This window comes from Penicillium coprophilum (assembly GCF_028826855.1).
Source record: "Penicillium coprophilum strain IBT 35676 chromosome Unknown utg000005l_segment0_segment0, whole genome shotgun sequence".
Classification (NCBI taxonomy): domain Eukaryota; kingdom Fungi; phylum Ascomycota; class Eurotiomycetes; order Eurotiales; family Aspergillaceae; genus Penicillium; species Penicillium coprophilum.
The window spans coordinates 1,378,531-1,404,566 of record NW_026622724.1 but is presented as its reverse complement, the minus strand read 5'-3'; the positions used below and the strand labels follow the sequence as shown (position 1 = coordinate 1,404,566).

The window sequence follows — 26,036 nt, the reverse complement described above, 5'->3', positions numbered from 1 at the left end:
CACAGCTGATATAGCACACTTCATTTCACTGTCGCCTAGTTTCTTTTCATAGATCAAATATGATGTCCTAATGACCATCATTGACAGGACGATCTAGGCAGATCCCATGTTTCATCAAGGCGGCCATCCTGAATGTCGCAGTGGCAATACCTAGACGGCAAGATCTTCTACTCTCACCAATCCACACCCCAGCGCAGCGCTGGCCCAGGCTGCACAATGGCGGTTGGGGTTCCACCCAAGGGCTGTGACGTGGGTATTTTCTTCGTAAACTGTCGAAGTCCCCATCCCACTGACAGGATTAGTCTCGTACAGCTTGTGGGTTGCCAGCTTCTGGTTCTCAGCCCGGTATCCGTCAAGGAATCGACTGGTGCCCAGAGTGTCCGTTTTGGAAGTTGGAATCCATTCATGCGTGAACCATATCTGCTGCCAGATTTGCTCCTTGTTGTAAACAACTCGTCGGAAGGGATTTGTTCCTACGACCTCGCCTGCGGCACTGCCAAATAGGGCACAGGGGTGATGAGTACTGCATTGCGCCATGGCCGAGACTACGCTGCTGAGCCGCGCAATGGTGGTGGTGGTGAAAAACCGTCGAATTGGAATGATACGAGCAAATTCGTTCTCATCTCCGCCGACAACAGACTGGCAGATGGGGGAATAGCTGATGTGGGGAGAGGCCCCTCGCATGCGGCCCGTCGAGGTCATTTCCCTGATTGGATCTAGGGCTGACCACATCCTCGTTTCACCATCCATAGAAACAGTGACGATTAGTTGTGGATGAACCGGGTATGCCGATGTGATATTGAGTATATAGGTGGCGTGGATTGGCTGATAGAGGTAAGGTAGGGGTTCAGATTCAGAGGTAGGCTCGATATTCCAGATAGCCACAAAGCCATTACCGCAGCCCACTGCAATCTCAGTAGGGGATAGCCATGTGACACATGTGCAGACTGTTGATGCCGGTCTTGCCTCAAACGCAGGGGATTTTATTTTGACTATATCTTGCACATTAGCGGGACTCGTAAAACCCTCACAAAAGGGACACTCACGGAATTCTGTTTCTTGTGATCCCCTGCCTGTTTTGATATCCAGAACTCTGACAGTTCCATCCCCCCATATTGTGGCGAGTAAACCAATAGATTCCTTTTCTTCTTTTTCGTCTTCCACTCGTTCGGTCCGGGGCAAAGTACACCATACCATGCGCCTCAGGTCCCCCCAGTCAGCACACAAGACTTGTCGAAGCCGGGGCTCGGAGTCCATATCAAGTGTCATTGTAAGGGTCTCACTCGGTTTGCCTTTGAATTCCCAGATTTGTAGAGCGCTAGGAAAAGGCTGTGAGGGTTGAAACGATGAGATGGGCTCACTTTCTTCTGATCTGTATTGGTTTTTTTGAGTTTCTGTGATCGGCGCAGCCACAGCAAGGTACTGCGTTGTACCATTCTGGTTTGGGGCCCAAGCCATGCAATTTGCCTTTTGGCCGATGTTTAACATCCAACCTTCCCGAATTCTTTTGGTCCCATTTTTTGACTCGTCTGCTTTGGAGCCTGGTTTTTCCCAGGCTTTTCCAAAGTCAAAAGACTCATGATATCCTAGCTCGAAGACTTGTTGGTTGTCATGCGGACCCAGTAAAATTCCATGCTTTCGCGTATCTGGTTGGGGGAGGTAGTTTTGGGACGCCCGCGACTCTTCAATCGTTTCAACGCGCTGTCTTTTCCGAAATCTCTCACCAATATCCCGGTTGTAGTACCAGTCCCACCCATGGGTGCTTTCTCGCATAACATCATCTGGGTGAACCCCAAACGTGGGCCCGTAGAGATATTCAGGCTTCTTCTCCGTATCATCCAAGGTGAAGCGAGATGGAAAGACCGCATCTATGCCCTTGTTCCATCGCATTCGAAAGTGGACTGCTGGCATCAGATCCCGATCGTCGGAACCGAAAGTGAGACTGTAATAAGTGCCTTTGGACAAATGATCTCTGGGCTCGATGATGCCGCGGATGTGTGTCTCTTCATCAGCTGGCACAACTGTGCCATCGGCTCTTCGCTTCTTAAAGTTTGCATCGTATAGGTGCGATGTTGAACGACCTGGACGCTCTTTCCTGGGAGTATTCTTGATGCCGTCGATCTCCATTTCTTCGGGGTCAGAGGCATCAGGTTCTGATCCCATTTCCTCTTCTGGCCCCACTTCAGGATCGTCTTCTAGGTCCTCTTCTTCGTCAATGTCCTCTTCGGCTTCTTCGCCTGAACCAGCGACAAATTCATTGTCTGAGGCTGAATCCTCTGTTTGGGCGCGCTTCTTTTTCCCCTTGACAAGGCTTTCCAGCTTGCTGGAATCCTCATCATCACTGATCCCAGCTGCCTTGAATGGATCATCAACGTAGACGGCCCTGGGGCCTTTAAAGCGTCCAGACCTGCGGCCAGAAGGCATGTTGCTTAGATAGGTTACACTGTCAACAACAGCCAATAACAACAGTGTGTATGCGCAACGCGTCTCAAATTGTTGAACACTGAGTGATACCTCTTGCTGGGAAAAGTAGCTGTGATCTTGTGTATCAAGACGTCCACTATCTGAAATTGGAAATAGAGAAGCTTCAGCAATACAGGAAGGGTCAAGGGCGGTGGCGCTAGCCCCAACATGGCTAGCGCTTTTGCCTTGTATTTCGGGCGGCAACAAATCAAACACTCATCTTCACCAGGTCATTTCCTCCTTCATTTGCTGATGAAATAAAGAATAGTGATTGACCGCTTTAAGACATTCTGCTCAGGTGCCTTTTTTAACATATGCCCCCTCTATAGGTAGATAGACGGCAGAAAGAAAACGGTAAGAGGCTTACTTTCTGAAAATGACTTTTCCATGTAAAACTTGGGATTGGTCTTACACCTCCGAAGAGCTTCAGGTCTATCCAGATATCTGAGTTGTTTGTTATGAGGTTACCAAAGACCAGGACTCACCAAGCAGTCTACTTGGCCAAAATCCATTCCTGGGTTCATTTCTTGACTGACATAGGGGTCCTGAACACGAGGTACATCATCCTTGGCGACCAAAAGTGAAGGCTAAGCCTAAAAGGTGTAGTATGAGCCGCAATACCGAGTACTCTGTACCTAGGTACAACATATCCTGTATGTCAGAGTGAATGTCACCAGCGTAATCTAATGGAAATTAGAATCAAAATGTCCCAGTTTATGAGATCAACAAGGGCTAATGTAAGGCAGATATGGCCACCCCACCTGCGAATCGGATACGTCAACTGCTGATCTCCCACCTTCATTGAGTCTTAACCTTGTCAACTACCACACCTTGATCATGTCCTCGCATGCTGATCGCGGGGCGTCGCATAACGGCATCCTCCATGAATATGTATATACTATGTTGCTCATTCTTTATGCCAAGCTAATTAACACACGCAGGCTCCTAGACTTGTGGCCTTTGAGTTCACCCCACCAGCAGAGGGGATCAACAAGACAAACAGCCTTATCTTCGTGGGCGGACTGACAGATGGATTTTGTACTGTCCCCTACGTGGCCAAGCTAGCTAAAGCTCTGGAAAATACCGAATGGTCGGTCTTTTCTGTCCTACTCTCATCTTCCTATGCTGGATGGGGAGTCGGAAGCCTTGATCGCGATGTAGAAGAACTTGGGCAGTGCGTGCGGTTTATTCGCGATCTCAAGGCGTCACGCCAACCTGGTGCTCTGACAACAGCTGCAAAGATTGCGATCATGGGTCATTCAACCGGAAGCCAGGATGTGCTCCACTACCTTTATTCGCCGAATCCCGTGCCGCACAAGCAGTTTGATCGTGGCCTTCGGCACATGGTCCGCCCTGAGCTCGACGGTGCTATTATGCAAGCACCTGCCTCTGATAGAGAAGGTCTACAAGCTATTATCGATTCCTCTGAGCAACCCGAGGAGCTTAAAAAGGTCTACGATCAGCTTGTGAGCTTTGCGAGTGAGCAACCATACACACCAGAGAAAAACGACACCATTCTCCCTATGAATCTGACTGCGAAGCTTTCTTATCCGCCTGACACGCCTCTCAGTGCTCGGAGATTCTTGAGTCTGGTCAGTCCTCAGAGCCCGGACAACCCATCTGATGACGACCTCTTCAGCTCCGACTTGAGTGATGAGCGTTTGCAAAAGACTTTTGGCATGGTGGGCACCCAAGGTATTATCAAGTCGAAGTTATTGGTACTGTATTCGGGTGAAGATGAGTATTGCCCGCATTGGGTGGACAAGGGAAAGCTGTTACAGAGATGGCAGAAGGCAACCGAAGCAGGAGGCGCCAAGTGGGATGCGGAAAACAGCGCGGTCATTCCTGGAGCCAGCCACAATGTTCATGACAAGGGTCAGCAGGAGCTCATTGATCGAGTTCTACGGTACCTCCAGGCCCTCTGAGTGCTGGGGGTTGATGATATTGAAGCATAAAGATAGTATAAGCATGAAATCCAGAAGACAAAAGAACGTTGAATTGATATCGACAATAAATAGGTCATTCAAACACCACCCAAAAGTGCATGGATTTGGAATCAAGGAGGTTAGAAAGGGGTATATCACAGCACGGGCAGTAGGCAAGCCCAGACATGATATCATGCTGGACTTGAGGCAAAGATAGATCGTAGCATTGGAGCACCAAAGTCTCAATGGCAAGGCCCAGTTTAGACCTTCAGCCACAGACTCATCACGCCCTTAAGGTATTCGACAATCTCGGATCCACCCAGCTTGCTCTCGCCGTACAGACGATCGACGAAGGTAATGGGGCACTCGGACACCTTGTAGCCCATGGCCTTAGCACGAACCATCATCTCCATCTGGAAGCTGTAGCCCTTGCTCTCGGTCTTTAGGATAACCTTCTCCAGCACTGCCTTCTTGTATAGCCGGAAGCTACCAGTCAAGTCACTCACACCGGGCATCAGCATGACGTCCGCGATGAGGTTGGCAGTCCGCGAAGTGAACTTGCGGAACAAGTCCCAGCCGTAAACTCCGCCCTTGAGATCTCCGCGGTTCGCATATCGGGTTCCGGTCACAATGTCGGCGTCGGTCTCTTCTTGAATTCGGATCATCTCAGGGATGAACTTGGGGTGGTGGCTGAAATCGGCGTCCATGATGATAACATAATTGCCGGTGGTATATTTCAAGCCATGAACGTAAGCTGTGCCCAGACCGAGCTTGCCCTGACGGGGCTTGAGGATGATGTGTTCGGAGCCATAAAGTTTCTGGAGCTGCTTGGCGATCTCGAGGGTGCCGTCAGGGGATCCGTCGTCAACGATAATAACCTCCCAATCCAGCTTCCTAAAATTGAAAAACATACGTTAGTCCCCAGCACTCTTGGTTTATATCAGTTAAGCGCATACTCCTGGTTGAAGGTCCTCTGGATCAGCCAGACGATGATAGGGAGGTTCCTCCGCTCATTGTAGGTGGGAAGAATGACCGAGTACTTGTTCTTGGCCGCGCCCATTTTGAAACCCCACAAGTCAATTAATAAAGTAAGGAGTGGTAGAAGATCTGAGCGAAGATCATATAAAAAAAAAAAAAGAAAGGAAAAGAGTAGGGACCGTATAGCTGACAGCTTGTTGCATTCGGCAACGCCAGATCGCGGCCAAGTCGCCAGATCCGGCTTTCACCGCACTGGCAGAATCCGATAGCTTATCGGGTGTTTTGCTTCGACCTCCATTGGAATACTTCTGACGTTACTGTTTTTCATTCTAATAATTAGTCTCAGAAATACTCTAAAGGCTATAGATATGGATTCGGTACCAGGGAAGCACATTCGCAATGTCTCCAGGTGTAAGCGTTGACTTTGTCACCTTCACACTTCTACTGTCCCTTACTGATTGCCCATATAGCTTCTCGGCCCCGCAGCTCGACAAGAGGCCCTCTAGATGCATCAGATGAGTGAGCATTGTACTTTGCCCTTGACCGTCATATATTTCCTCTTACACGTTCCAGCCCTCTCGCTCTCCCCGAAACGCCCACTTCGCCTATCAAACACAGGTCAATGCATGCTGCCAATGACACCTTTGACGGGGCATCCTTCTACGAGTTAGATCCGCTTGCGCCAGACGATCTACCTGGAATTATAGAAAAAGATCTCTCGTTTTTACTCCGGCATAGCAACTTCCATACCCTCTCCCATCTTGACATCCCTCCGCCACTGCGGTCTGAATTCCTTGTTCTCAACCCCGGAGAACCTCTATCAACTTCCCTAGGTATCCTCGAAAAGCTATTGGCCGAAGGTCGATTTCTCATTGCGGCACATTTTTCTGCTTCAATCTTGACTTCGTCTTTAATATCTCCGACAGAGATCAAGATCATCTTCTCCCTCTTTTACACGCGCTTAGCCTGCTTGGATCTGTCCGGCAATACAGTTCTCGCAGCACAAGAATCGAAAGCCCTAGAGGATTTGAGCTCAGCATTCTATTACATTGATCTCAAGCCAGAATCGGCTGCAGTTGATGATGATAAAAATCCAGAATATGAGCAAGATCATGAACAAGATCATCGCCATATTGTTCCATGGCCGCTTCGTGTACTAGCCGTGAGACTTCAGAGTATAGGCTTTGGTGATTCTCGCCGAAGTATTGGTGGATTGTACGAGATCGGCCAGGAAGCGCGTCGGGAGATCATGAGACCTGAGGCTACTGAAGCTGAGCGCGAATTATGGAAACAGAGATTGGCAGATCTTGGGGTTAGGAGCGTGAATGCGCTTATAGAGATGGGTGATTTCGATGCAGCCCGGAGATCACTTGACAGCCTCCGCGTTCCTGGGCCAGAGTCGAACATCACGAAGTTGAGAAAAGCGCTTTTGCTTTTGCGGATTGGTGATCTGGATGCAGCAAGCCAGGTATTTGGTGAGGCGAATGAGACGAAAGAGGCTGGTTTACTGAAGCCTCTGATAAGTATGTCAGATGGCCGCTTTGCCGATGCAGTGGCTGAGTGGCGCATTCTCGGGGAGGATAGGACGAGGACGGATGGGGCTCTGGTAGCTCAGAACCTTGCTGTGTGCCTGCTGTACATTGGACAACTGGACGAGGTATTTGATCCCCTATATCCCACACAAATCTATTTGACACACCTATCTCAAGAGTGATTTGGACCGATTGACTAATTGTTTTTTTCAGTCTCGTCGGCTTCTTGAGGCCCAGGTCTCATCCAACCACTCGTTTGGTAGTTTGATCTTCAATCTGTCGACGGTCTACGAGCTCTGTTCCGATAGTGCGACTAGCATGAAGGGACAGCTGGCTGATATGCTATCAAAACAGCCTGCCATCGGACAAACAAACTTAGACCGGCCAAATTCAGACCTGAAGTTATAATGCTTTGAATTGAAGACCTTTTCGCCCTGGGGGCCATTGAATTCGATATGTCTGCACACGATCTAAAAAAAATAATTGATACTCCGGGAATGATACCCCGTCGGCTAATGATACGACGTTTTCCCAACCAACGCCATGCAATGAAATGAACGCCAACGAATGCTCTTGTCCAAAGAAAGTATAGCCCAAACGTGTGCTCAAACACTCGACGCGCCTGGTTCCGGCTTGGGAGGGGCCCTCTGCTTCAGTCGCTTGATGATGACCCTATCACCTTCGCGCTCCCAGCGAAGCTTCTCTTTTCGACCAATTTCTCCCATGTCCAACTCTGTTCGTCTCCGGTGCAGCCGCCCAAAATCCAACTGATGTGCACGCTGAGATAGGCACTCCCCACGGCTTTGAGGGCGTGTCTGCGAACTCGATCTGCAGCCCAATTCATCACTGCGCGAATGTGAGAGTCCACGCTGTTGTGTAATTGCCAGAACACCACCCAATTGTCGTGCATTAAGGCACCCAAAACCTTATCCACTGTCTGTGACTCATAGGAGTGCTCTCTCCGCGCCCGGGAACGCAGTTCAAATGCCGCAATCATATCTCCTTGCCGACAGGCATAATCGAGAATTAAGTATGTGACCAGTTCCTTGGCTTCAGCGCCGGGTAGTGGGTGAGATGTGTTGTGTAGTTTACCCAGAACGTATCGTAGAGAGGGGAAGTATGACGGCGGGTGATGGGCGAGAATAGCTAAGCGAATGGAAAAGACATGAATCCGTTGTGAGAATTCTGCGGGTGTAGTTGTAGCTGTAGCTAGAACGGCTTCGCGCAGCTTCCGAAGGGAGAGAAGGAGTGTGGATAGCTCCGTCGATGGTGGTGGGATGCCCTTCTGTGCGGGGTTCAATTTCAAGGGCGACCGGGAAGCAGGCGGATTGGAAGTCGCATCGTTTGAGGGACTTGTTGGAAGAGAGGCCAATGCTGCATCGAGGTCTTTTGAGTGATGGGCACAAAATCGCATGTATCGATCGACTATGTTGTCAAAGTACTGCGTCTGAATCTTATGGTCCAACAGTCTGCGAATGTTAGCATAGCATTCGGGAGAGCGCATATGTCAAACGCACTTCTTATCCCCCTTGGAAACAAATCCGACATTTTCCAGGGAGTCAGATACTGGGCGTAAGCGACTCATCTTTTTTTCATGTGTTGACATGTGTTGACATACTCGGTAGTATATGATCAACTGTCAAGAGTTGATATCTTGTTTGTCTTGTTTGCTTCTTCCCTACGCCGAGGCTTTCCCAACACGGCGATTTCCCTACTCCGTACGTTGCCCCAACTGCCCAACGGCTGTCGAAATTTCTCTCGTTCTTTTTTATATTTAATTACTGCTTAATCTTCCTTTATTTGCTTTTTTTCTAATCAAAATCTCATCTGCTGACTTGTCTTGCATATACTATTGCTGGTCAACTTCGAAACATCCTGTAACTCTTTGCATACTTGCATATCACATGTGATTATGCCTCGCCAGCGTCGCCCTGTTGAAGATCAGACAGTGTCGATAGATAGTCAGCCTACGGGGATGACTGCTGTCGGGGAGGAGGCTCACAAGTTGGTGAAGCGACTTCTTCATTGGGACGATCTACCTCACTGGCAACGCGACAACCATCACATCCATACTGGATATCGGCCCGCCTCGTCCTCATTTTTAAGTTCATTTCAATCGCTGGGTTACGTTCACAATGAGACCGTTAACATCTACACCCACCTCTTGCCAGCATTAATTTCTGCCCCCGCTGCATACTGGCTATACCACTCACTTGCTCCGCGGTACCAAAATGCGGCCGATTCTGATATTGTCGCTTTTTCCTGCTTTTTCGCGGGGGCTGCCTTCTGTCTTGGCATGTCTGCAACCTTTCACACAATATCGAACCATTCCCCGGTGGTCGCACGCATTGGAAACTCACTCGACTATATCGGCATCGTGGGACTCATCGTGGGAAGCTTTGTACCTAGTGTCTTCTACGGATTTTACTGTGTACCCGATCTGCAACACAGGTACTGGACCATGATATGTACCATTGGGCTAGGCTGCGTGATTGTATCCGCTTCTCCCCGGTTCCGCACACCACGCTGGCGTCCATTCCGCGCCACCATGTTTGTTGGGATGGGCTTGTCTGCTATCTTCCCCGTACTCCATGGAATTAGCATCTTCGGACTTGACCGCATGCAAGAACAGATTGGTCTGAACTGGCTCGTTTTCCAGGGCTTCTTGTATATACTTGGAGCCGGGATCTATGCGGCCCGAGTACCTGAGCGACTCATGCCGGGGAAATTCGACATTGTGGGGAGTTCGCATCAAATCTTCCACGTGCTGGTGGTCTGCGCAGCAATAGCTCACCTGACAGGGTTGTTGAAGGCATTTGATTATCGGCACAGCGGGGCTGCCGAAATCTGTCAGATTCCACGCGGCTGAGTCGGGTCTGGAGCAACACAAGAGGTTAGACAACATACTCATGGCAAAAAAAAAAAGATATTAAAAAAAAAAAGAGGTAGCATGGAAATGTTCACGTAGCGTACGTGGTGCGGCTTATGTTCAAGAATCTCTCGAGGGTCAAAAGGTCCCCCGGGGCCCCTGCTGACGATGACTCGAATTAGTATGTACGACAATGACACAATGAAAGGAAGCGGTGAACACATAACTTTGCAGGGACTAGATCCGGTCAGCCGATAATTCAAAAAAGAGACCGTTTTGCTTCTATTTCACATGGCGTCCAGCGTTGATTCGAGACTATGGTGCTCGTGTCTCATTGGCAGTAGCAGGGCCCTAGCGGGATCACCTTGAGACCAACAGCCCTTGTTAGCCAAAGGTTCATCTCTTCTCCAATAACCCAGAAACTTAACCCCGAAATTGGCCTTTCTGATGTTGCATCAGGGTGTGACGGCTATCAACAAAAGGACCCCCCCCGTCGGTTTCTTTTGGGGGACCCTATTTCCCCATCTCACGAGCAGTGTTCAAAAATAGTGAACGCTGTCAATTCCAGCCACTATCCATTTACCAGATCCGGTTGGATCAAACTTAGGAATGAGTTGGAGGGAAGATGGTTCTTTTTAACCTCAGAATAACGGTTCCAGTCTCCCATGCGTGGTGGATCAGATGGGACTGGGGTTTCACAGCGGCTGACCTCTGTATGCGGCTGCCATCGGTACTTTGAATGCCAGAGTGACATTTCTACTGGAAGCTTGAGCTTGTTTCTCTATACACAAGGATTGAGTGTGGGGTGGTGTGAAGCATTTGTCTTATTGGATGTGTGTATCCTATTGATCCTGGATTTCTATTTCTAATTTCCCTGCTTTTCTTTTTCCCCTTTCTCTCCAGACCCATATATCACCGAACCCCGGGCGATGGGTCTTTGATATCGTATTGGGAGAGCCTGACAGTTTCTTTCGTACTTCCCCCTCCCAGTCCATTACTTCCGACAGACAATGCTTGCAGATTCCAATGGTAGCCCATATGCCGGCGGAGATACACCTAAACTCCGAACTGCGTGTGAAAACTGCAGGCAATCCAAGGTGAAATGCAACTTGTCTGGCAAGAGTGTTTGTACTCGGTGCCTGCGTCACGGCCTACAGTGCCAATACGGATTTGCAAATCGATCTGGTAAACCAAAGGGTAGCAAGAACAGAGCAACCCTTCGCAAACTAGGCCAGTTGCAAGAAGAAAAACCCGCGATGCGTGGCTTTCGCGGGAGTCGGCTTGTTGCCCCTGTGGCTGACATGGAACCGCTAGTGGGGAATAGCTACAGCAATCATATTCCTGACCCGGCAATTGACAACGATGTAAGTTTTCCCTCCTGCGTATAATGACATGTTTCTAAAAAGTTGCCGTTCAATAGGTCTGCTTGATATCAAATCAGCCGGGCTTCTGGGAAAGTCCCCGGAGTTTCGGCAACACAACAACCCTAGAATCATCCGTCTGTCCAGGGCAGTTGACGACGGTTGAGAGCTCTCCATTCACAGACCTCGTGGATCCATGTCCTGCCCTCCCAGCTGGTCTGGGATATCCACATACGCCTGTGACGCCGACATTTCTATCCGGGGAACTGGCCGACGGAATGGGCAGTCCATCTCTAGCTGGCTCGGTGGCTTCGCCGTATCCGATCTCGCCATGCGAGTGTGTGGATATGCAGCTATTCCACATGAACCGGCTGAACCACTTACTTGCTGGATCAATGCCCCTGCGGCTCGATCACAGCCTGCAGACAATTAAATGCACCTTTTGCGCCTGTCAGATGTTCCTGCAGTGTACCAAGTGTCCCAAAGATAGCACAAACCTGCTGCTGACTATATCGGTACTGAATCTCACCCTCCAGCTCTTTGAGTACTGGGTTTCGCGGGAGACGTCTCGGGCTCCGCGCCCAGAACATGGGGTCGATATCCGCTATGGGTACTATGAGATCTGCCACGAGGAAAATAGGCAGATACGCAATTTTCTACTCCGAGGCCTGTTGTTACAGTGCCGGGATGTGTTGCTGGCTCTGAAAGGTACCGCTAGTGCTGTCGATGTTCAAATTCCCAAGTTGGGAGATCAGGAAGGTTCGTCAGAACCGAAATTATCAGAGCACGTCAGTCAGAACTGGACTACAGACCATCTCGGCTTACTTTCTGACTTGGATATCGGTACTCTAAGCGGCACGCCCAGAACTGAAGGCCTACTTCCTATCATCGCAGGTTATGAAGCTACTGTTTCGGCATTCTTACAGTCAACTTCGTGGGGCGATTGTATCTGTGGATCTGGAGTGATGCATGACGATTCTCTTTGAATTATACCCATGCATGGGAGATCAACTGTTTTCTGATGTAGAGAGAGATCCCCAAGCTGAACAGTAAACGCAGCTCGGCTATATCAACAGAAAATTGAACATCATATCGCCTATATAAATACATTTGACGATACCAAACTAGATGGTCAACCTTCCCCCATGTATGCTGTACACCCCACAATCTCGGTCCGCGGTGAGCCTCGGCGATCTCAGAGCCGAGAACTTGTATAAGACCCCTCTTACAAGCTCGCATTTGGCATATCCCAACATTTCAAAAATGGCTCCCTCCGATCGTCTCAACCAGGTCAATGAACACCTTAACTACCCGGCCGGTCTGCTAGCAGGCCAGGTAGCCATCATCACCGGCGCAGGCCAAGGCATCGGCGCTGAAGCCGCACGACTATTCGCAAACGAAGGCGCGAAGGTCGTAGTCGCGGATATCGATGCCAGTATGAAATCCATAATTCAATCTTGACATTTGATCTATATCAAGCCCCCTCTAACAAACAAACAGAGAAAGCCAACGCCGTCGCCGACGCAATTAACTCCGTAAAAGCCGGCCGCGCCCTCGCCGTCGTAGGCGACGTCCTCGACAGCAACTACATAACCGATCTCGTAAAGAAAACCGCCGAGTTCGGAAACGGCAAAATCCACATCATCGTGAACAACGCCGGGTTCACCTGGGATGGTGTCATTCACAAGGTAAGACACGATCCCAGCTTCAACATGTATCTACAGAATCCCAAGCCAAGCATTCCACTAATCACAATCCTTCCATCACAGATGACAGATAAGCAATGGGAAACCATGCTGGCAGTCCACAACACGGCCCCATTCCAGCTCGTGCGCGCTGCAGCGCCCTACTTCCGCGTGAAGGACAACGAGCCGCGCGTAGTGATCAACATCAGCAGTACAAGTGGTATCCACGGCAATGCGTAAGTACCCGACGAACCTCTGTACTCCACTTTTCTCTTTCCCAACAGTAGAAAATAAAACACATACTAATCTCGAAATAGAGGCCAGGCTAATTATGCAGTTGCCAAAGCTGGCGTCGTCGGCCTGACGCGCACGATTGCCAAAGAATGGGGCCCGGCCTTTGGTGTGCGGTCGAATACTATTGCCTTTGGCTTTGTGACGACGCGTCTGACTGCTGCCAAGGAAGAAGGTGCTTTTATCACCACGCCTGATGGCACGAAGGTTGCCCTGGGGATTCCGGGAAAGCAGCTTGCGACGAAGACGGGTGGGGCGGAGAAGAAGAAAGAGGCTGTTGCTTACCCTGATATTCCGCTGGGGAGACCTGCGACACCTGAGGAAGCTGCGAGGGCTGTTCTAGGTGTTGCGTCGCCGTGGTTCTCTTATGTGAATGGGGAGACGATTCGGGTTACTGGTGGACGGAATATGTAGGTTCTGTATATAAGAGCGGTATATATATCCGAGTCTAGAGCTGGAAATTTGTGTGGAATGGAATTGTGGAATGGTATGCATCTGCTCTATTAAAAGTGTGCATATATATATATATCATCGTGAAGATGTTGAGATGTATACCATGTCACCCTGCATAGGGTCCATCAACCACGAACTGCACGAACTGCACAGGCTTGGTACTGTAAAACCTCATCCAACTCATCTCAGACCCATCTACCCGTCAACTCGGAATGGATCCCGTCTTGCGTCCCACTTGGGCAGCAGTTTCACGGGCCCCATTGCACGAAACACAAAACATCATCTCTCATGCCCGAGTCTCGACCGCTGTCGGACGGTGTAACATCACACAACAATATGGAGAGAGGCTGGGACTTTTGAAAACGGGTTAACTTTACAAAAGCAAAGATTTTGAAGTAGAATGCAGTGGTGTAGATTTGATGCCACACCGAGGTATCATATCGTATAAGGGAACGAGTCCCGAAATATCCCGCCAATGCGAAAAAAAAGTCTATGCACATAGAATATCACCCTTAGGTCAAAATAACAAAAAGCCTCCCCCAAAAGATAAACAGAGAAAATAAACACTTTCGTGCGTCAACGCCAACTTGAAAATGTCATACATCCAAATAAAAAACCACATATTCATCAGCCCGCCCAGGGGCGTATCTTCAAATCATGCTTCCCAGTGTATATCACGCCAGAAAATGGAAACGTAAACAAAAAACCTCTCCGGGTATGTGTCGAAATATTAAAACAATAAGAAAGGAGACCCGATCGCAAGGAAGACATAGGACTGTGGTCAAACGGTCCATGCAAGGTCATAGTCGTGAAGCCAGGGAAATGCCGTGGTCCAGGGGAGGAGAGTCAAGAATTATGTCCAAAGAGGGAAAAAAAAGCTGGTGGCCGAGTCCAGTGGATCATGATCAACGCGATCAACTTTTAGTTCGGCAGCTTTTGAAGAGTCCGCTCGGTGGCGGAGGAGACCAAGGGACCCCAAGATATGTGAAAGGGAGATCCCCTGGAGGATTTCGATCAAGGAAGAAAAATGTAAAGGGAAGAACGTCAGGTCATGCTGCTGCGAGGCAAGGAGCGATTAGACGGGAATCTCGAGGCCGTGTAAATTGGCGTAATCGAGGCCATAAGCAAAGGGATCTGCGGGAAAGAAGGGCTCTGCGCAGGCAGAAGGGAACATTGCCTTGCAATCGGGGACCTGCTCCGAAACTGCGGGCGACATGGTATCAATATCCGAGTAATCCTCGGTAATGGCCGAACCGTCGGAAGCAGCAGACTGGGAGAAGGCCGAGTAGTGCGCGGAGTCCAAGGACGAGCCAGAGGTCTGGGCATACAGGGGCTCCATGGGTGGCATGAACATTGGCAACTGGGGCTGGGGAATGTAGTCGATCTGTTCTGGCACCCAAGGGGTTTGCACCATGGGATCCTCCGTGAGGCGAGGGCACTCCAGAATGAGCTGGCGCAACTCCGGGATGGAGATCCGCTTGATTGGGTCAAGCTCGAACACCCGGCTCAAGATACTAACCATCTCCGAAGAAAGAGGCAAAATGGTCTTCAAGAAGAATGGATCCTTGAGATAGGCCTGGAATGTGGAATCCTCGATCGAGGCACGTTTCCATGGATTGCGACCGCAGGTTAGATTAACCAGAATCACGCCCAGACTCCAGACGTCGTTGGCAGCGGACATGTAGCAGGACAAAGGGCGAGCGTTGGATTGTTGGCATTCTATCAAGGCGTCATGTTAGCCACAACAAGCCGTGACAGCAAGAGGGTAGATGAGGCTGAGGGCTTACCAGGTGACATATAGAATGTGGAACCGCATCCAAAATCAGTCGTATAATAATCAGTGGTGGCCAAGCCAAAGTCGGCAAGCTTGACGGTCCTTCCATTTTCGGTCACGAGTACATTCTCAGGCTTGAGGTCCCGGTGATAGATCCCGAGAGAATGGCAAAATTGTACGGCGTCCAGGATTTGGAGGAATACATTCTTGGCCAAGAGATCATTACCGACAAAGTTTCCCTTATCGGTGATGTTTGAGAACAGGTCTCCTTCTGGGCAGTACTCCATCACGACGTAGGTACAATCCACGGAATCCATGATGCGGACCAAGGGGACCACGTTGCGGTGTTGGCTAGCCAGGTGATGAAGGCCAATCTCACGCTGCTGGAACTTGAGTTGACGGGCATCCAGACCATCCTTGGAAAGAACCTTGACGGCATAGACCTCGTTGGTGTGAATGTCTACCGCGGTGTAAACGACGCCGTAGGCTCCGACACCCAAGACTCGGGTGAGTTCCAGCCGGTTGGCTAATACGAGTCCTAGGCGATCCTCGGGAGCATAGCGGCGGGGAGCCGGTGATGGTGGTGGTGTTGGTAGCATGGCCGGGTACATTGTCCTGGGGAAGTTGCGTAAAGAGGGGATCCAATGGTCCTCTCCCGGATGAGATAAGGAAAGAGGGAGAGATCGCAAAGATAGTCTGATCCAGGGAGATTATAAGACCTAAAATTTCAAGGATATTCAAAAGCTATCCATTCCAATCCAAGGGTTTCAAGATGGTCCGATGTAGGTCCGTTTGGTCCGGTCTGGTTGTGTTTGATAGTTGAGAAGGAGAGTTGCACAAGTCACCAGCACGAGAACCAGAATCCGAACCAGGAAGAACAGAACAAAACAAAACAAATAAACAAAACAGGGTTAAGATATACGGGAGGGTTTGAAGATGTCCACAAGTCCAGGAGGATGGAAGATTATTATAGAAAAGGATATCAGGCAGATAGTCGCCTCGTGGTTCGAGAGAATAATAAAAGTGGAAAAAAGGGAAATTATATTAAAAGAAATCCCCAAAGGGGAAAGGATCGAATGGAATCTCAAAAAGAAAAATACAAAAAAAAAAGGGAAAGTCAAAAAAAAGGACACTAAACCCCGAAGAATCCATGATGCGTACAATCTTTACCAAATCCACTCAAATCACAAAAGAGAAAAAAGATGGAAAATCCCAAATGAGAGAGAAAAAGGCCATGTGTATGAAGCGGTGTGCATGAAGTCTGGGTAGACCAATCATTATGACTTCGGTCGGTCTTTCCTGCAGCCGCCACAACCGATGATTGGACCATGGATTTCATAACGATCGACTGGAAACTCCCTTTCTCCCTTCTCATCGCCTCTTCCTTCTAGGCCTAGTGTGGCAATGCTGTCCACGTATTCCCCAACGGTGTTTCTGCCTTGAAACCTCCTGACACACATTTGCCAACGCACCCGCCACCGACATTCAACCAATAACCTCATGGCCACCCCAGCCCCGCAAAGCTATGGAGATCGAGTAATGTACTCTGAACATCGGGTTATGAATGCATATCTGTTCTTTTTTTTTTTTTTTTTTTTTTTTTTTTGGCTTTATGTTGTATGATCCAGATCATGAACTTGATCTGAACATTTGTTGACCTTCTACACCGTCTCTTGCACCTGATGAAACCCCACATGGTCCCCCCCTTCTAGGCTGACTCGGGTCTAGACAGGACGCTAAAGAAGGTCAAGAGTGAGGCAATGATGGAGGGCCGCTAGGGCCAACCATTTGTTCGAACTGTTCGAGAAAATCCCCTAGGAGTAGCTGAGGTGGGGGGTTGGCGCTTCCCTGCTGACTAGTCCTGCACGGGCCATACACTTCATCTTTCTCCTGGCGCTAATGTACCTTGACAATCTGGGACAATGTACACGGAGTACAGACAAGAGCTCGTATTATTGGCGTTGCTGTGCACTTGCTATTTCTGTTGCCGTCTCTCCTTTTAGATTGTCCTGTTGACTCTTTTGCTCTGTCAGCATGAGTTACAAGTGATCTGTACTCCGTTTAGCCGGCAAGAACTAACCCCTGTACCCATCAAGTGGCCTCGAGTCTTGAATCGCGTTTCCTTTGTATCTCACCACTTGCGTCATATAGAGGCAAGGGCCATGTACGGACCCGAGTCTGACTGATTCGAACTGTATTCCCGCCCCCCAGTCATCCGGGGGACAAGCATGAATGGCCAAAGGGACATGAAGTGTGCTCTGATACAGAGTCATCACACTCACGGAGTACTTCTATTGGTGCTATTGCGGCGAACAAGACAAAATTGCACTAAAGTCAATAATCTACCGCAAAGCTCCCTAGATCGACTCCGTGAACCCGCAGCTGGTCCAATCACCTGATAGAAATTGTGGTTACGATTCATCACATTTGTTGTCGGTTCTGAAGACCCGAAACCTATCCATGCAGAGCTGCTGTACAATAGTAACTAGTCTCATGTACAACTATGTACTCCGTACTCTATTTGTTGCACAAAGTGTATAGGTAGAAATATCTTGGACTGGTGTGATATGATATGTACTAGATGTGATGAACGCCCGTTACCCTTTGTGTACCGTGCCTTGCCTCCGAGCATGACGATTAATGTACCCCAGGATTGGCAATGCAGCTGGCTCGTCCAAAGATAAACAAGGGTTGTCTTGTTTCTCACTTGAAATCGGGCCGTTGCTTTTTTGGCGCTTGTTACTTTTTCCTTGTCTGATGTCTGCGACCGGCAATTGTTGTGTTCCGTGTGAAAGTGTGGTCGCCGGCGCAGGTTGGTTTCGGCTTTTGGTTTCGGGGTCTACACCGCCAGAGGTGATCGATATATCACTACAATGTTCGATTGTATATTGAATATTGTATGGATATGGACTCCGTATCGTGTGAGGATATTGGTCATCGAGTATAGTAAAGTGGCCAACTTATTGGAAACAATCTACTCCGTACTCTACCCACAACGCGAGTACTCCGTACGGAGTATGATATTCAGCAACCGCCACAGATCATCCCGTGCTCAACCACATTTACCCGTTACAACCTACATCGTACAATATCATCTCTTTTTGCCTTTCCAAGGATTGTTTATCCTTGCCTCTGAACGCCCGACACAACACCTCTAGCCTAAGGCAGATGGTGCCCTGCAGGTGGCGGGACCCACAATATAAACACATCTCGACATCATGATTACTTTGGGCTTGATATAGCGCGAACATCCATGTCTAGTCCCGATCGATAGACCAATAGATCAATCAACCTGACGAAAGGGGGTCGGAGATTAAACGCCCGTCCTATTTTTGCGGTCGCGGATTCTTTTGCCACGGGGCAATCGCTCGGATTTCGTAGGGACACGGTAGTTGGATTCGATTGTGGATTTCTTAGGGTGGCAAGGGGCACCTTTCTTCCGATCGCCGACGCCTTCTGGAACACTCCACTTCCATTCGATCCGACACAACGTAATTGTGTGTTTACTAACAATCTCACACGGAAATGAAGAGCGCGTGGTTCATATCCTCTATTGACATGATCATGATGTATATCGTAGACCGAGGACGTGGTCCTGCAAGTCAAACCACATGCAGCAACGAAATCAACGCGGGACAGATATCCAATCTTATTGCTTTTCTTGAACCAACCATAACCAACGCAGACACGATATCTCCTAGTTCCACGCAACTATCTATCAGGCCAAAAGCAAATCTAAGACTATGAGAAAAAGAAAAACCGTTCCAATCGGCACATCCAAACTCAAAAGCCCTGTCTCTTATGTGCTCACAATTACCTCGACGACACGTCTTCTACTCAATAGCCACCAATACCGGGAAACATGAGCGCAATTCAGAAATTCCCGCCTTTGCCGCCCCTAGGAGAACTGACCCGAGACAGGAGGCAATAGTTAGTCTAGTGTCATGTACTCCATGCCTACAAGATGTGCCGAAAAAGCATGCCAATCGGATATTCTGGCATCTATCATCTACCATCTATCAACTATCAACTATCTACTCCGTACTCCCTACTCCACCGTAGTCAAGGTAAGATAGACTCTTTCCTGAATCCAAGGCTCGGTCCCCACAACCCAAAAATGAGACCCGAGTCCAGGAAAAGACTCGAAGATTCCGGCTATTGCTGGACTGAACCGCGGATACAAAATGGCCTAAGACTAAATTTGGCTTAGAGGCAATCTAGAGCTTGTGGACTCTTGGGGTTCCATGGTTTTGTTGGGGCTGACTGTTTTTGATTGGGTGTTGCCGTGCTGAGACTGGGTCCAGGCGTGGACCTTGGAAGGTTTGGGGTTTCTTTGTTTATTAGCATTGGGGCCATTACTTCGTACTATTATGCATTATGGGAGAGGGTGGAATTGCCGTTCGATTAGTTCTAGATCTATGTTACCAGTGGCTTGGGTCGATAGGGGGCTAAGGCCATAGGGGGCGGGAGCCGGGGGGCTTGTGTTTGGTGTGCTGGGATGTTTTGTGTTATGTGATAGTGATAAATCGGATTCCAAGTCGCATTATCGCGCGCTACCGATGTGCTGGGTGTTGCAATTGGGGGCCAGGGCTTAGTTGTTTTTGGTAGGAGCTGGTTAGATGTGGGACGATGGAATGATGCACGGGCTAGGGGGTTTCTTTGTTGGCTACACAGAGCTATGCTCATGATCTAAGGAAAGGTTGGGCAAATCCCAAGCCACCCTCGGTCGTTGTAGGAGGCCTAGACCTGAGGACGGGAGGGGGTTGGAGCCTTGTGAAAATCTTACATATTGGCATTTGAGAAGTTAGACACTAAGTTACTGTCGTAGTTTGCATATTGACAAGAATCCATAGACCAACCCTTCCCCCGGTAACGCCGATGCTTTCAGCCGAAATACGCCATCCCAGGACCAGGACTGGACAACCTGGTAAACCCAGAGAGATAAAAGTCCATTCATCAGGCAATGAGGTTACACCCTAGGCGCTAGGAACGGGTGCTTCAACGCCTCAGCCGGGGTGATCCGCTTCTCAGCGTTGAGACTCAGACATCGGTCAAGTAAGTCCAAGAACATTGTCAGCTCTTTGACCTCGGAATCTGGCATTCCGCGTGTTCCTTGTCCCATGAGGCGAGTCTTCAAGTCGCGCGTCGGTTTTTTAAAGTCCACAATCTTGGTGTGGAAACGGCCGGTAATCTTATCTTGCTCCACGCTGTGGAAATTGAGCTTTTCATCAAAGTGATGAGACGTCAGGGTTCCGCGGCGAAGAAGCTTCGGCGGGTACTTGCCCCGGCACTCCATGATCGCCCGAAGCATATGGTTGTTGTCTCGGCCAGTGAAGAGGATTTTGCCCGTGTACAATTCGAAGAGGGTACAGCCAATGGACCAGACATCGATGGCGTAGTCGTAAGGGATACCCAGGATGATTTCCGGGGCACGGTAGAAACGACTGACGAGGTATGGCGTAATCTCATTTTCAGAGGCCGGCGACGCTGAACCCAGGTCGCAAATTTTCAGAATGTTGCGTTGCTCGTTCACAAGAAGATTATCCGGTTTGAGATCTGCATGCAAGATGTTACACTTGCGGAGGAGACACAGCCCAAGGAAAATCTGTTGGCCGTAGGCCCGAACTGCGCGCAGGTTCAAGCCAACGTCCCTACCGAACTTTTTCAGTACCTCTCGCAAGTCCATGCTAAGATTCTCAAACACCATACACAAGTGACCCTTGTGATCGAAGTATCGGTCGAACTTGATGGTGTGCATTTTGTGCTCCGGATCGGCTTCTTGGAGTTGCTCTAGAATGCCAATCTCCTTCATACCAGCCTTGCGCATGATGGCGTTCTGGCGAATGATCTTGACAGCAACCAGACTCCCTGTCTGGGTGTCAGTTGCACGAACGACAGACGAGAACATTCCCTTGCCGAGATTCTGGTGGATATGGTATCGTCCGTTGATCAGCTCTCCGAGTCGAACAGCGTAATAACCTTCCGAATCGTCCCAGTTGTCCATCATGCTGATATCCAGTTCTTTGCCCTGGGGTACCTTTAAGGCCGAAGCATGAGCTGGTTTGGGGTCAGGCGCTTCCTCTGCGAACATGTCGTCGTCGTCGTCTGCAAACATATCAAATACCTCTGCCTTCGGCGCTGGGGCTGGGGCTGGAGGAGCATCAGGGAGGAGAATGTCCTGCTTGCCAGCCTTGGTCTCATCGTATGCAGCAGAAGAAACGTCGTTCTTTTGATCCTGTGCATTGGCATGTTTTTGTCTTTCTTCCTTCGTGTCAAGAGTTGGATCATAATCAGCAGCGGAGGGACCATCCTTATCAGCATCGACAAGAGATGCATTGGCGTTGACCACGTCCATATCTTTTCCAATACTAAAACCAGGGAATGCTTCCCCGGCTTGTTCGAAGGGAGATGCGCGTGGAGAATCTATCGAGGTACATGACTTAGTTTTGCTATCAAGCTAAGTTTGTCTGATAAAGACCCACCAGATGTTTCCTTTGCACTAGTTGGCTCAGTGCCAGGCGTAGATGAATCCGTTTCAACATCGCCGACGTTCAGTGCTTTGAGATGTAGTGGTGTCGCTTGGCTTCGGTGTTTCGCCCGAATCGCTTCACGGCGCTTCCGGCGAGCTTCAAGGGCATCGACTTCGTTAATGGGCTCAGCGAGCTCCGGCTCTTGCGCAATCTCCGGGTTAGGGGTTATTTCTCTGGTATGGATGTTAGTCACACATGCTGCATCGTCAAGAATAGAATCAACATACTCATCGGCCACATGGGCTTGATGACTAGAAGAAGCCTGCACCTGGTTCTTTTGTTTTTCAGCACCAAGCTTCAAGTCCGGAGAGACGACCAAGGTCTTTCCTCGTTCCCTCACCAACTGTTCAGTGGGCAAGCGCCTTCCTGTATCCGCTGAAGACCTGGCATTAACCATGTTTGAATCATGTTCATCACCTGAATACTGCTTGGGCTTTCTCGATTCACGGTAAGGGGATCGGCTGCGGGTGCGGCTGCGAGTGCGTTGCCGCTTGTCCTTGTGTCGGTCATGTCGGTCATAATCATCACTGTATCGTAGGGCATCTCCATGAGTCTCTTCGCGATCGTAGTCGTAGTATGAGTTCGGGCGCCGATTGGGAGCGGGCCTGTCACGGCGTCTGTCGTCGTACCGGGACCTGTAACGTCGCGGAGGCTCCTGGCGGGGTCGCCGGTCGTAACCTCCATCATAGGACTCGGGAAAATCGTCGTGACTGCGTTTTTGGGGTTTATTCTCTCGATACGGGGAGCGAGAGCGGGATCTCGATAAGGACCTGGTCCACGACCTCCGCCGGAGTGGGGATCGAGTGCCTTTCAATGAATCGGGAGATCTGGGCGCAGAGGATGGGCTAGCTCTGGTGGGACGGTCAACGCTGGTGCCATTAAGAGGAAATTTTGACGCAGTTGCCTTCGTCTCTGGGCCTGATTCGACGATCTCACCCTCAGAGGGGACTGATGGGGACCTCGACCTGGGATGCGACATATTTGCGGGGTTCGGAAGATCCAAACAAAGTGCGTAGACAAGCCTTTTGGTTCTTTCTGATTTCTTTTGGGGTCACTTCACTCGGCCTTTGGAAGAAGCTTCAATAAGAAAGCTCAGTTAGCACAAGCTCTACCGACAGTAAGTCTTCTCAAAGGGGTTGTGAAATTCCAACCGGCTGTAGGAGGCCTGCCTTCACACCAAAGCCTTGCAAAAGTGATTGAAATCACTGGCGCATAGCTTGTTGAAGAAACAGAGTAGGTAAAGAGCTCGTGCACGAGATGAATACCGAGGACAGAAGGAGATTGATTGAGCCATGCTGCTTGATGGTCGAGATCTGGCAGATTGTGCGCTAGTACATTTGTAGTAGGCGGTGGAATGAATTTGGCGGACTGCCAGTTGTGGGCCGGGATACTGTCTTCGAAAACACCACTAGCCATTTCTGGCGTAGCCTATCGGTATTGCAAATACCAGACTTTGATACCCACCAGTGATTAGCCGGATGTCCGATGGATTATATCTGTATGTGCTTGAAACATTACAGTACTTGTTACACCATGTAATAATTTCACGCAGCCACCGCGCCCTGGCCTAGGTGGCCACTGAGGGTGTGGATAAGCACCCCTCATGTATCTTTTTTTTCTCATTGCCAACGCCGTTGAATCCCCGCCATTCTAAGAATCTTTTCAACCCGCTCTCCCAGTTAATTCTATTTCGACAACATGGGTGGTATCGGCAGAGAAGGTTCGTCTTACCTCAAACTCTAGTAACTTTGGACTCCTGTTCCCTAATACCTTATGATCTACAGGTGGCAAGGCCAAGCCCTTGAAGGCTGCCAAGAAGGAGAAGAAGGAACTCGATGAGGATGAGCTTGCCCACCAGGCCAAGCTCAAGGCTGGTATGACATTTTGATTACTTTCTTCAGAGAGCCATGTACTGACAATATTCTTTAGATGCCAAGGCCCGCAAGGAGATGCAGGACGCGGCCAAGGGCAAGAAGGGTCCTCTCAACACTGGCCAGCAAGGCATCAAGAAGTCCGGCAAGAAATAAACGGATCGTATACCCCTCGGCGGATCATTTAGCAACGATCGCCACAGCAAGCCTTGACACCGGGTTTCTTGAGTCCATATTCACGATCTATACGAGCCATGTTCAATGAGAGAGCGGAAGATGGATTGGCTTCGAATGTGTGATCGCGTCAGCATCACTGCACTCATAGTTCATTTCTATGGGTCTTCTGTATATCTTTAGCCACCAATACCTATTTCGCGCTTGATCGCATTTTCAAATATATATGTTTCCTAAAATGATCATTTTCGTTGAACCGCAATAAGATTAACCGGATCAAATTACATAAATACATGAACATAAACCGCCATAGCCTGGGCAATTCCGAATAAAGTGGGTATCATCCTGTCATGCAAGGGAATCAAACGCTCAAAACACAACCACCATGTCCCAACATCGGATAAAGAACAAGCAAACTGGCCCAGGGGAAGAAAAACAGGAAACAAAGAAGACGCTAACAAACTTCAGAGTATCATCAGAAATGTGACCATGGTCAGCCGTACATAGAGCAATCAAATTCCAACAGTCACTAACTCGTGACTCGCTTGACCCAGAGATGATTGCCATCACCAGCATTCTCCTTCTCGTCCAGGCGACGCCACGCTCGTGAAATCTTCAGACCAAGATCGTGCGATTCTTTCTTGATATCATCAATCTCATTTTCTATGGCCTTTATGCTCTTCTGGGCCTCAGACTTAGCAGCCAGATCATATAAAGCCGAGGTAGGCTGGATGACCTTGCTCAAATCAACGATCAATGCCTCCAAACTAAGTCTGCGCTGTTCAAGGTCGTCCCGCTTGTTCTCCATTGCTTTGACGCGGCCTTGCGCATCTAGTGGTACCTCGGGGGAGGTGGAGGCGAAGGCGACTGCACTGGCATCTGGCCGACCTGCTGTGCGACCTGGGATGGAGTGGGTTTTCGGACGGGCTTAGTCGAGGCGGGCTGCTTCTTCGAAATTGGGTCGCTGATTGGGATTGGGCGGCGTCGGGACATAATAGAGGATGTGGATACATCATCCGTAGACCGGCTTTGGAGTTGCATACTTCCCCGCGGGCTTGCATCCTGACTGCCGGGTTCGGTGGCTGTGTATGTAGTTGCGCTGAAACGGCTCCTAGGTTCATTGCTCATGAGCATCATGTTGCTGATCTCATCTTCGAATTTGAATATCGGTTTCGGCTCTTCTTGCAAGCGAAGTGGAGCGTTCTCCGTTGCCGGTCTCCGGGGATATGATACTGGACCGCCGGCAGTGATGGTGGTCACAGTTGTAGGAGCGAACCCAAAGTTTTCAAGCGGGGGATTCGAGTTTGGCCCACCGTTGCCATTGCGCTTGTGCGAAAGATCTTCAGTCTTGGAGAAACTGCTGATCCGGTGTCGAGCTGCATTGAGGGTTTTTTTGGGATTGAAACCTTGACCCCAATTCAGCAGGTTGGACGAATGAGCTCCGGAGGATCTGTTGAAGGAGGTGTTGCGAGGATACATTTGGTGAGCTCTACCGGTATCATTCGTGGTTGGTTCGCCGGAAAAGTTCTCCCATTGCGTCGTTTTTCCAGAGATGAACCGCGTAGGTTCCTGGTAATTCCGGACTGGCTGGACTGGCTGGACTGGCTGGACTGGCTGAACTTTGGAATGAGAAGGCGTGTCAACATAGTCTACCTTGGGAATAGGACTTGGCGATGATGAGGCTCGAGTCTCCTGTCGCGCATAACGAGGGAATTCGTCTCCGTCACCGATGGATGAGACACAGAAACTACCTTGACTTTCCCGCCTATGAGCTTCCAGAATTGGCGAGACAGCAGGCGAGACGTCTGAGTCTCTTTCATTGATATCACCACTCAGAACCGGATCCTGTTGTAGCGACGAATGTAAATCGCTATTTCCCATTAGATATTATGTGCTATTAGAGTATTAACAAACACTAGACTTACTCAGGTAGAGGGGGCAACTTTTTTGCGACTAAATCATGCACAGGGTCTGATGTGGTGGGCGGATTGCTGTTCAATATGGGGCCGCTGATCGAGGGCCGCTTGGCCTTGTGGAACGGCCGTTTAGACCACATGTTGATTTTCTCACGTTCTAGACGTGATACCGGGCTGGTTTTGGTCGGAAAAGAAAGCGCAGAGTTCACGCAAA

The 26,036-nt window shown here is 49.5% G+C and overlaps 13 protein-coding genes across 13 annotated transcripts; 6 read left to right on the top strand and 7 right to left on the bottom strand.

The window, feature by feature from the left end:
* Positions 1-150: 150 nt before the first annotated feature.
* Positions 151-2,424, bottom strand: N7500_008127 (transcription factor TFIIIC subunit TFC6; the record flags this gene model as incomplete). Its single annotated transcript, XM_056679271.1, has 1 exon — positions 151-2,424. The coding sequence occupies one exon, from the start codon at positions 2,422-2,424 to the stop codon at positions 151-153; it is 2,274 nt and encodes a 757-aa protein (XP_056529643.1).
* Positions 2,425-3,300: 876 nt separating this feature from the next.
* On the top strand, positions 3,301-4,388 carry N7500_008126 (uncharacterized protein; the record flags this gene model as incomplete). The annotated part of the gene is made up of 2 exons (XM_056679270.1): positions 3,301-3,354; positions 3,405-4,388. The coding sequence occupies 2 exons, from the start codon at positions 3,301-3,303 to the stop codon at positions 4,386-4,388; spliced, it is 1,038 nt and encodes a 345-aa protein (XP_056529642.1).
* Positions 4,389-4,648: 260 nt separating this feature from the next.
* Positions 4,649-5,448, bottom strand: N7500_008125 (dolichyl-phosphate beta-D-mannosyltransferase; the record flags this gene model as incomplete). Its single annotated transcript, XM_056679269.1, has 2 exons — positions 4,649-5,282; positions 5,345-5,448. The coding sequence occupies 2 exons, from the start codon at positions 5,446-5,448 to the stop codon at positions 4,649-4,651; spliced, it is 738 nt and encodes a 245-aa protein (XP_056529641.1).
* Positions 5,449-5,734: 286 nt separating this feature from the next.
* N7500_008124 (uncharacterized protein) lies at positions 5,735-7,306 on the top strand (the record flags this gene model as incomplete). The annotated part of the gene is made up of 4 exons (XM_056679268.1): positions 5,735-5,777; positions 5,837-5,885; positions 5,940-7,023; positions 7,112-7,306. 4 exons carry the CDS (start codon positions 5,735-5,737, stop codon positions 7,304-7,306), a joined length of 1,371 nt encoding a protein of 456 aa, XP_056529640.1.
* A 244-nt stretch (positions 7,307-7,550) lies between these two features.
* On the bottom strand, positions 7,551-8,504 carry N7500_008123 (uncharacterized protein; the record flags this gene model as incomplete). Its single annotated transcript, XM_056679267.1, has 2 exons — positions 7,551-8,367; positions 8,416-8,504. The coding sequence occupies 2 exons, from the start codon at positions 8,502-8,504 to the stop codon at positions 7,551-7,553; spliced, it is 906 nt and encodes a 301-aa protein (XP_056529639.1).
* A 306-nt stretch (positions 8,505-8,810) lies between these two features.
* Positions 8,811-9,767, top strand: N7500_008122 (hemolysin III family protein; the record flags this gene model as incomplete). Its single annotated transcript, XM_056679266.1, has 1 exon — positions 8,811-9,767. One exon carries the CDS (start codon positions 8,811-8,813, stop codon positions 9,765-9,767), a length of 957 nt encoding a protein of 318 aa, XP_056529638.1.
* Positions 9,768-10,777: 1,010 nt separating this feature from the next.
* On the top strand, positions 10,778-12,114 carry N7500_008121 (Zn(II)2Cys6 transcription factor domain-containing protein; the record flags this gene model as incomplete). The annotated part of the gene is made up of 2 exons (XM_056679265.1): positions 10,778-11,131; positions 11,188-12,114. 2 exons carry the CDS (start codon positions 10,778-10,780, stop codon positions 12,112-12,114), a joined length of 1,281 nt encoding a protein of 426 aa, XP_056529637.1.
* Positions 12,115-12,391: 277 nt separating this feature from the next.
* N7500_008120 (SDR family NAD(P)-dependent oxidoreductase) lies at positions 12,392-13,518 on the top strand (the record flags this gene model as incomplete). Its single annotated transcript, XM_056679264.1, has 3 exons — positions 12,392-12,563; positions 12,629-13,049; positions 13,131-13,518. 3 exons carry the CDS (start codon positions 12,392-12,394, stop codon positions 13,516-13,518), a joined length of 981 nt encoding a protein of 326 aa, XP_056529636.1.
* Positions 13,519-14,632: 1,114 nt separating this feature from the next.
* N7500_008119 (serine/threonine-protein kinase) lies at positions 14,633-15,942 on the bottom strand (the record flags this gene model as incomplete). The annotated part of the gene is made up of 2 exons (XM_056679263.1): positions 14,633-15,276; positions 15,345-15,942. The coding sequence occupies 2 exons, from the start codon at positions 15,940-15,942 to the stop codon at positions 14,633-14,635; spliced, it is 1,242 nt and encodes a 413-aa protein (XP_056529635.1).
* Positions 15,943-18,553: 2,611 nt separating this feature from the next.
* On the bottom strand, positions 18,554-18,944 carry N7500_008118 (uncharacterized protein; the record flags this gene model as incomplete). Its single annotated transcript, XM_056679262.1, has 2 exons — positions 18,554-18,837; positions 18,914-18,944. 2 exons carry the CDS (start codon positions 18,942-18,944, stop codon positions 18,554-18,556), a joined length of 315 nt encoding a protein of 104 aa, XP_056529634.1.
* A 1,356-nt stretch (positions 18,945-20,300) lies between these two features.
* N7500_008117 (putative serine/threonine protein kinase (Prp4)) lies at positions 20,301-22,840 on the bottom strand (the record flags this gene model as incomplete). The annotated part of the gene is made up of 3 exons (XM_056679261.1): positions 20,301-21,754; positions 21,814-22,034; positions 22,089-22,840. The coding sequence occupies 3 exons, from the start codon at positions 22,838-22,840 to the stop codon at positions 20,301-20,303; spliced, it is 2,427 nt and encodes an 808-aa protein (XP_056529633.1).
* A 719-nt stretch (positions 22,841-23,559) lies between these two features.
* On the top strand, positions 23,560-23,888 carry N7500_008116 (translation machinery-associated protein 7; the record flags this gene model as incomplete). The annotated part of the gene is made up of 3 exons (XM_056679260.1): positions 23,560-23,581; positions 23,646-23,735; positions 23,791-23,888. 3 exons carry the CDS (start codon positions 23,560-23,562, stop codon positions 23,886-23,888), a joined length of 210 nt encoding a protein of 69 aa, XP_056529632.1.
* A 547-nt stretch (positions 23,889-24,435) lies between these two features.
* N7500_008115 (uncharacterized protein) lies at positions 24,436-25,962 on the bottom strand (the record flags this gene model as incomplete). Its single annotated transcript, XM_056679259.1, has 3 exons — positions 24,436-24,679; positions 24,748-25,776; positions 25,832-25,962. The coding sequence occupies 3 exons, from the start codon at positions 25,960-25,962 to the stop codon at positions 24,436-24,438; spliced, it is 1,404 nt and encodes a 467-aa protein (XP_056529631.1).
* Positions 25,963-26,036: the final 74 nt, after the last annotated feature.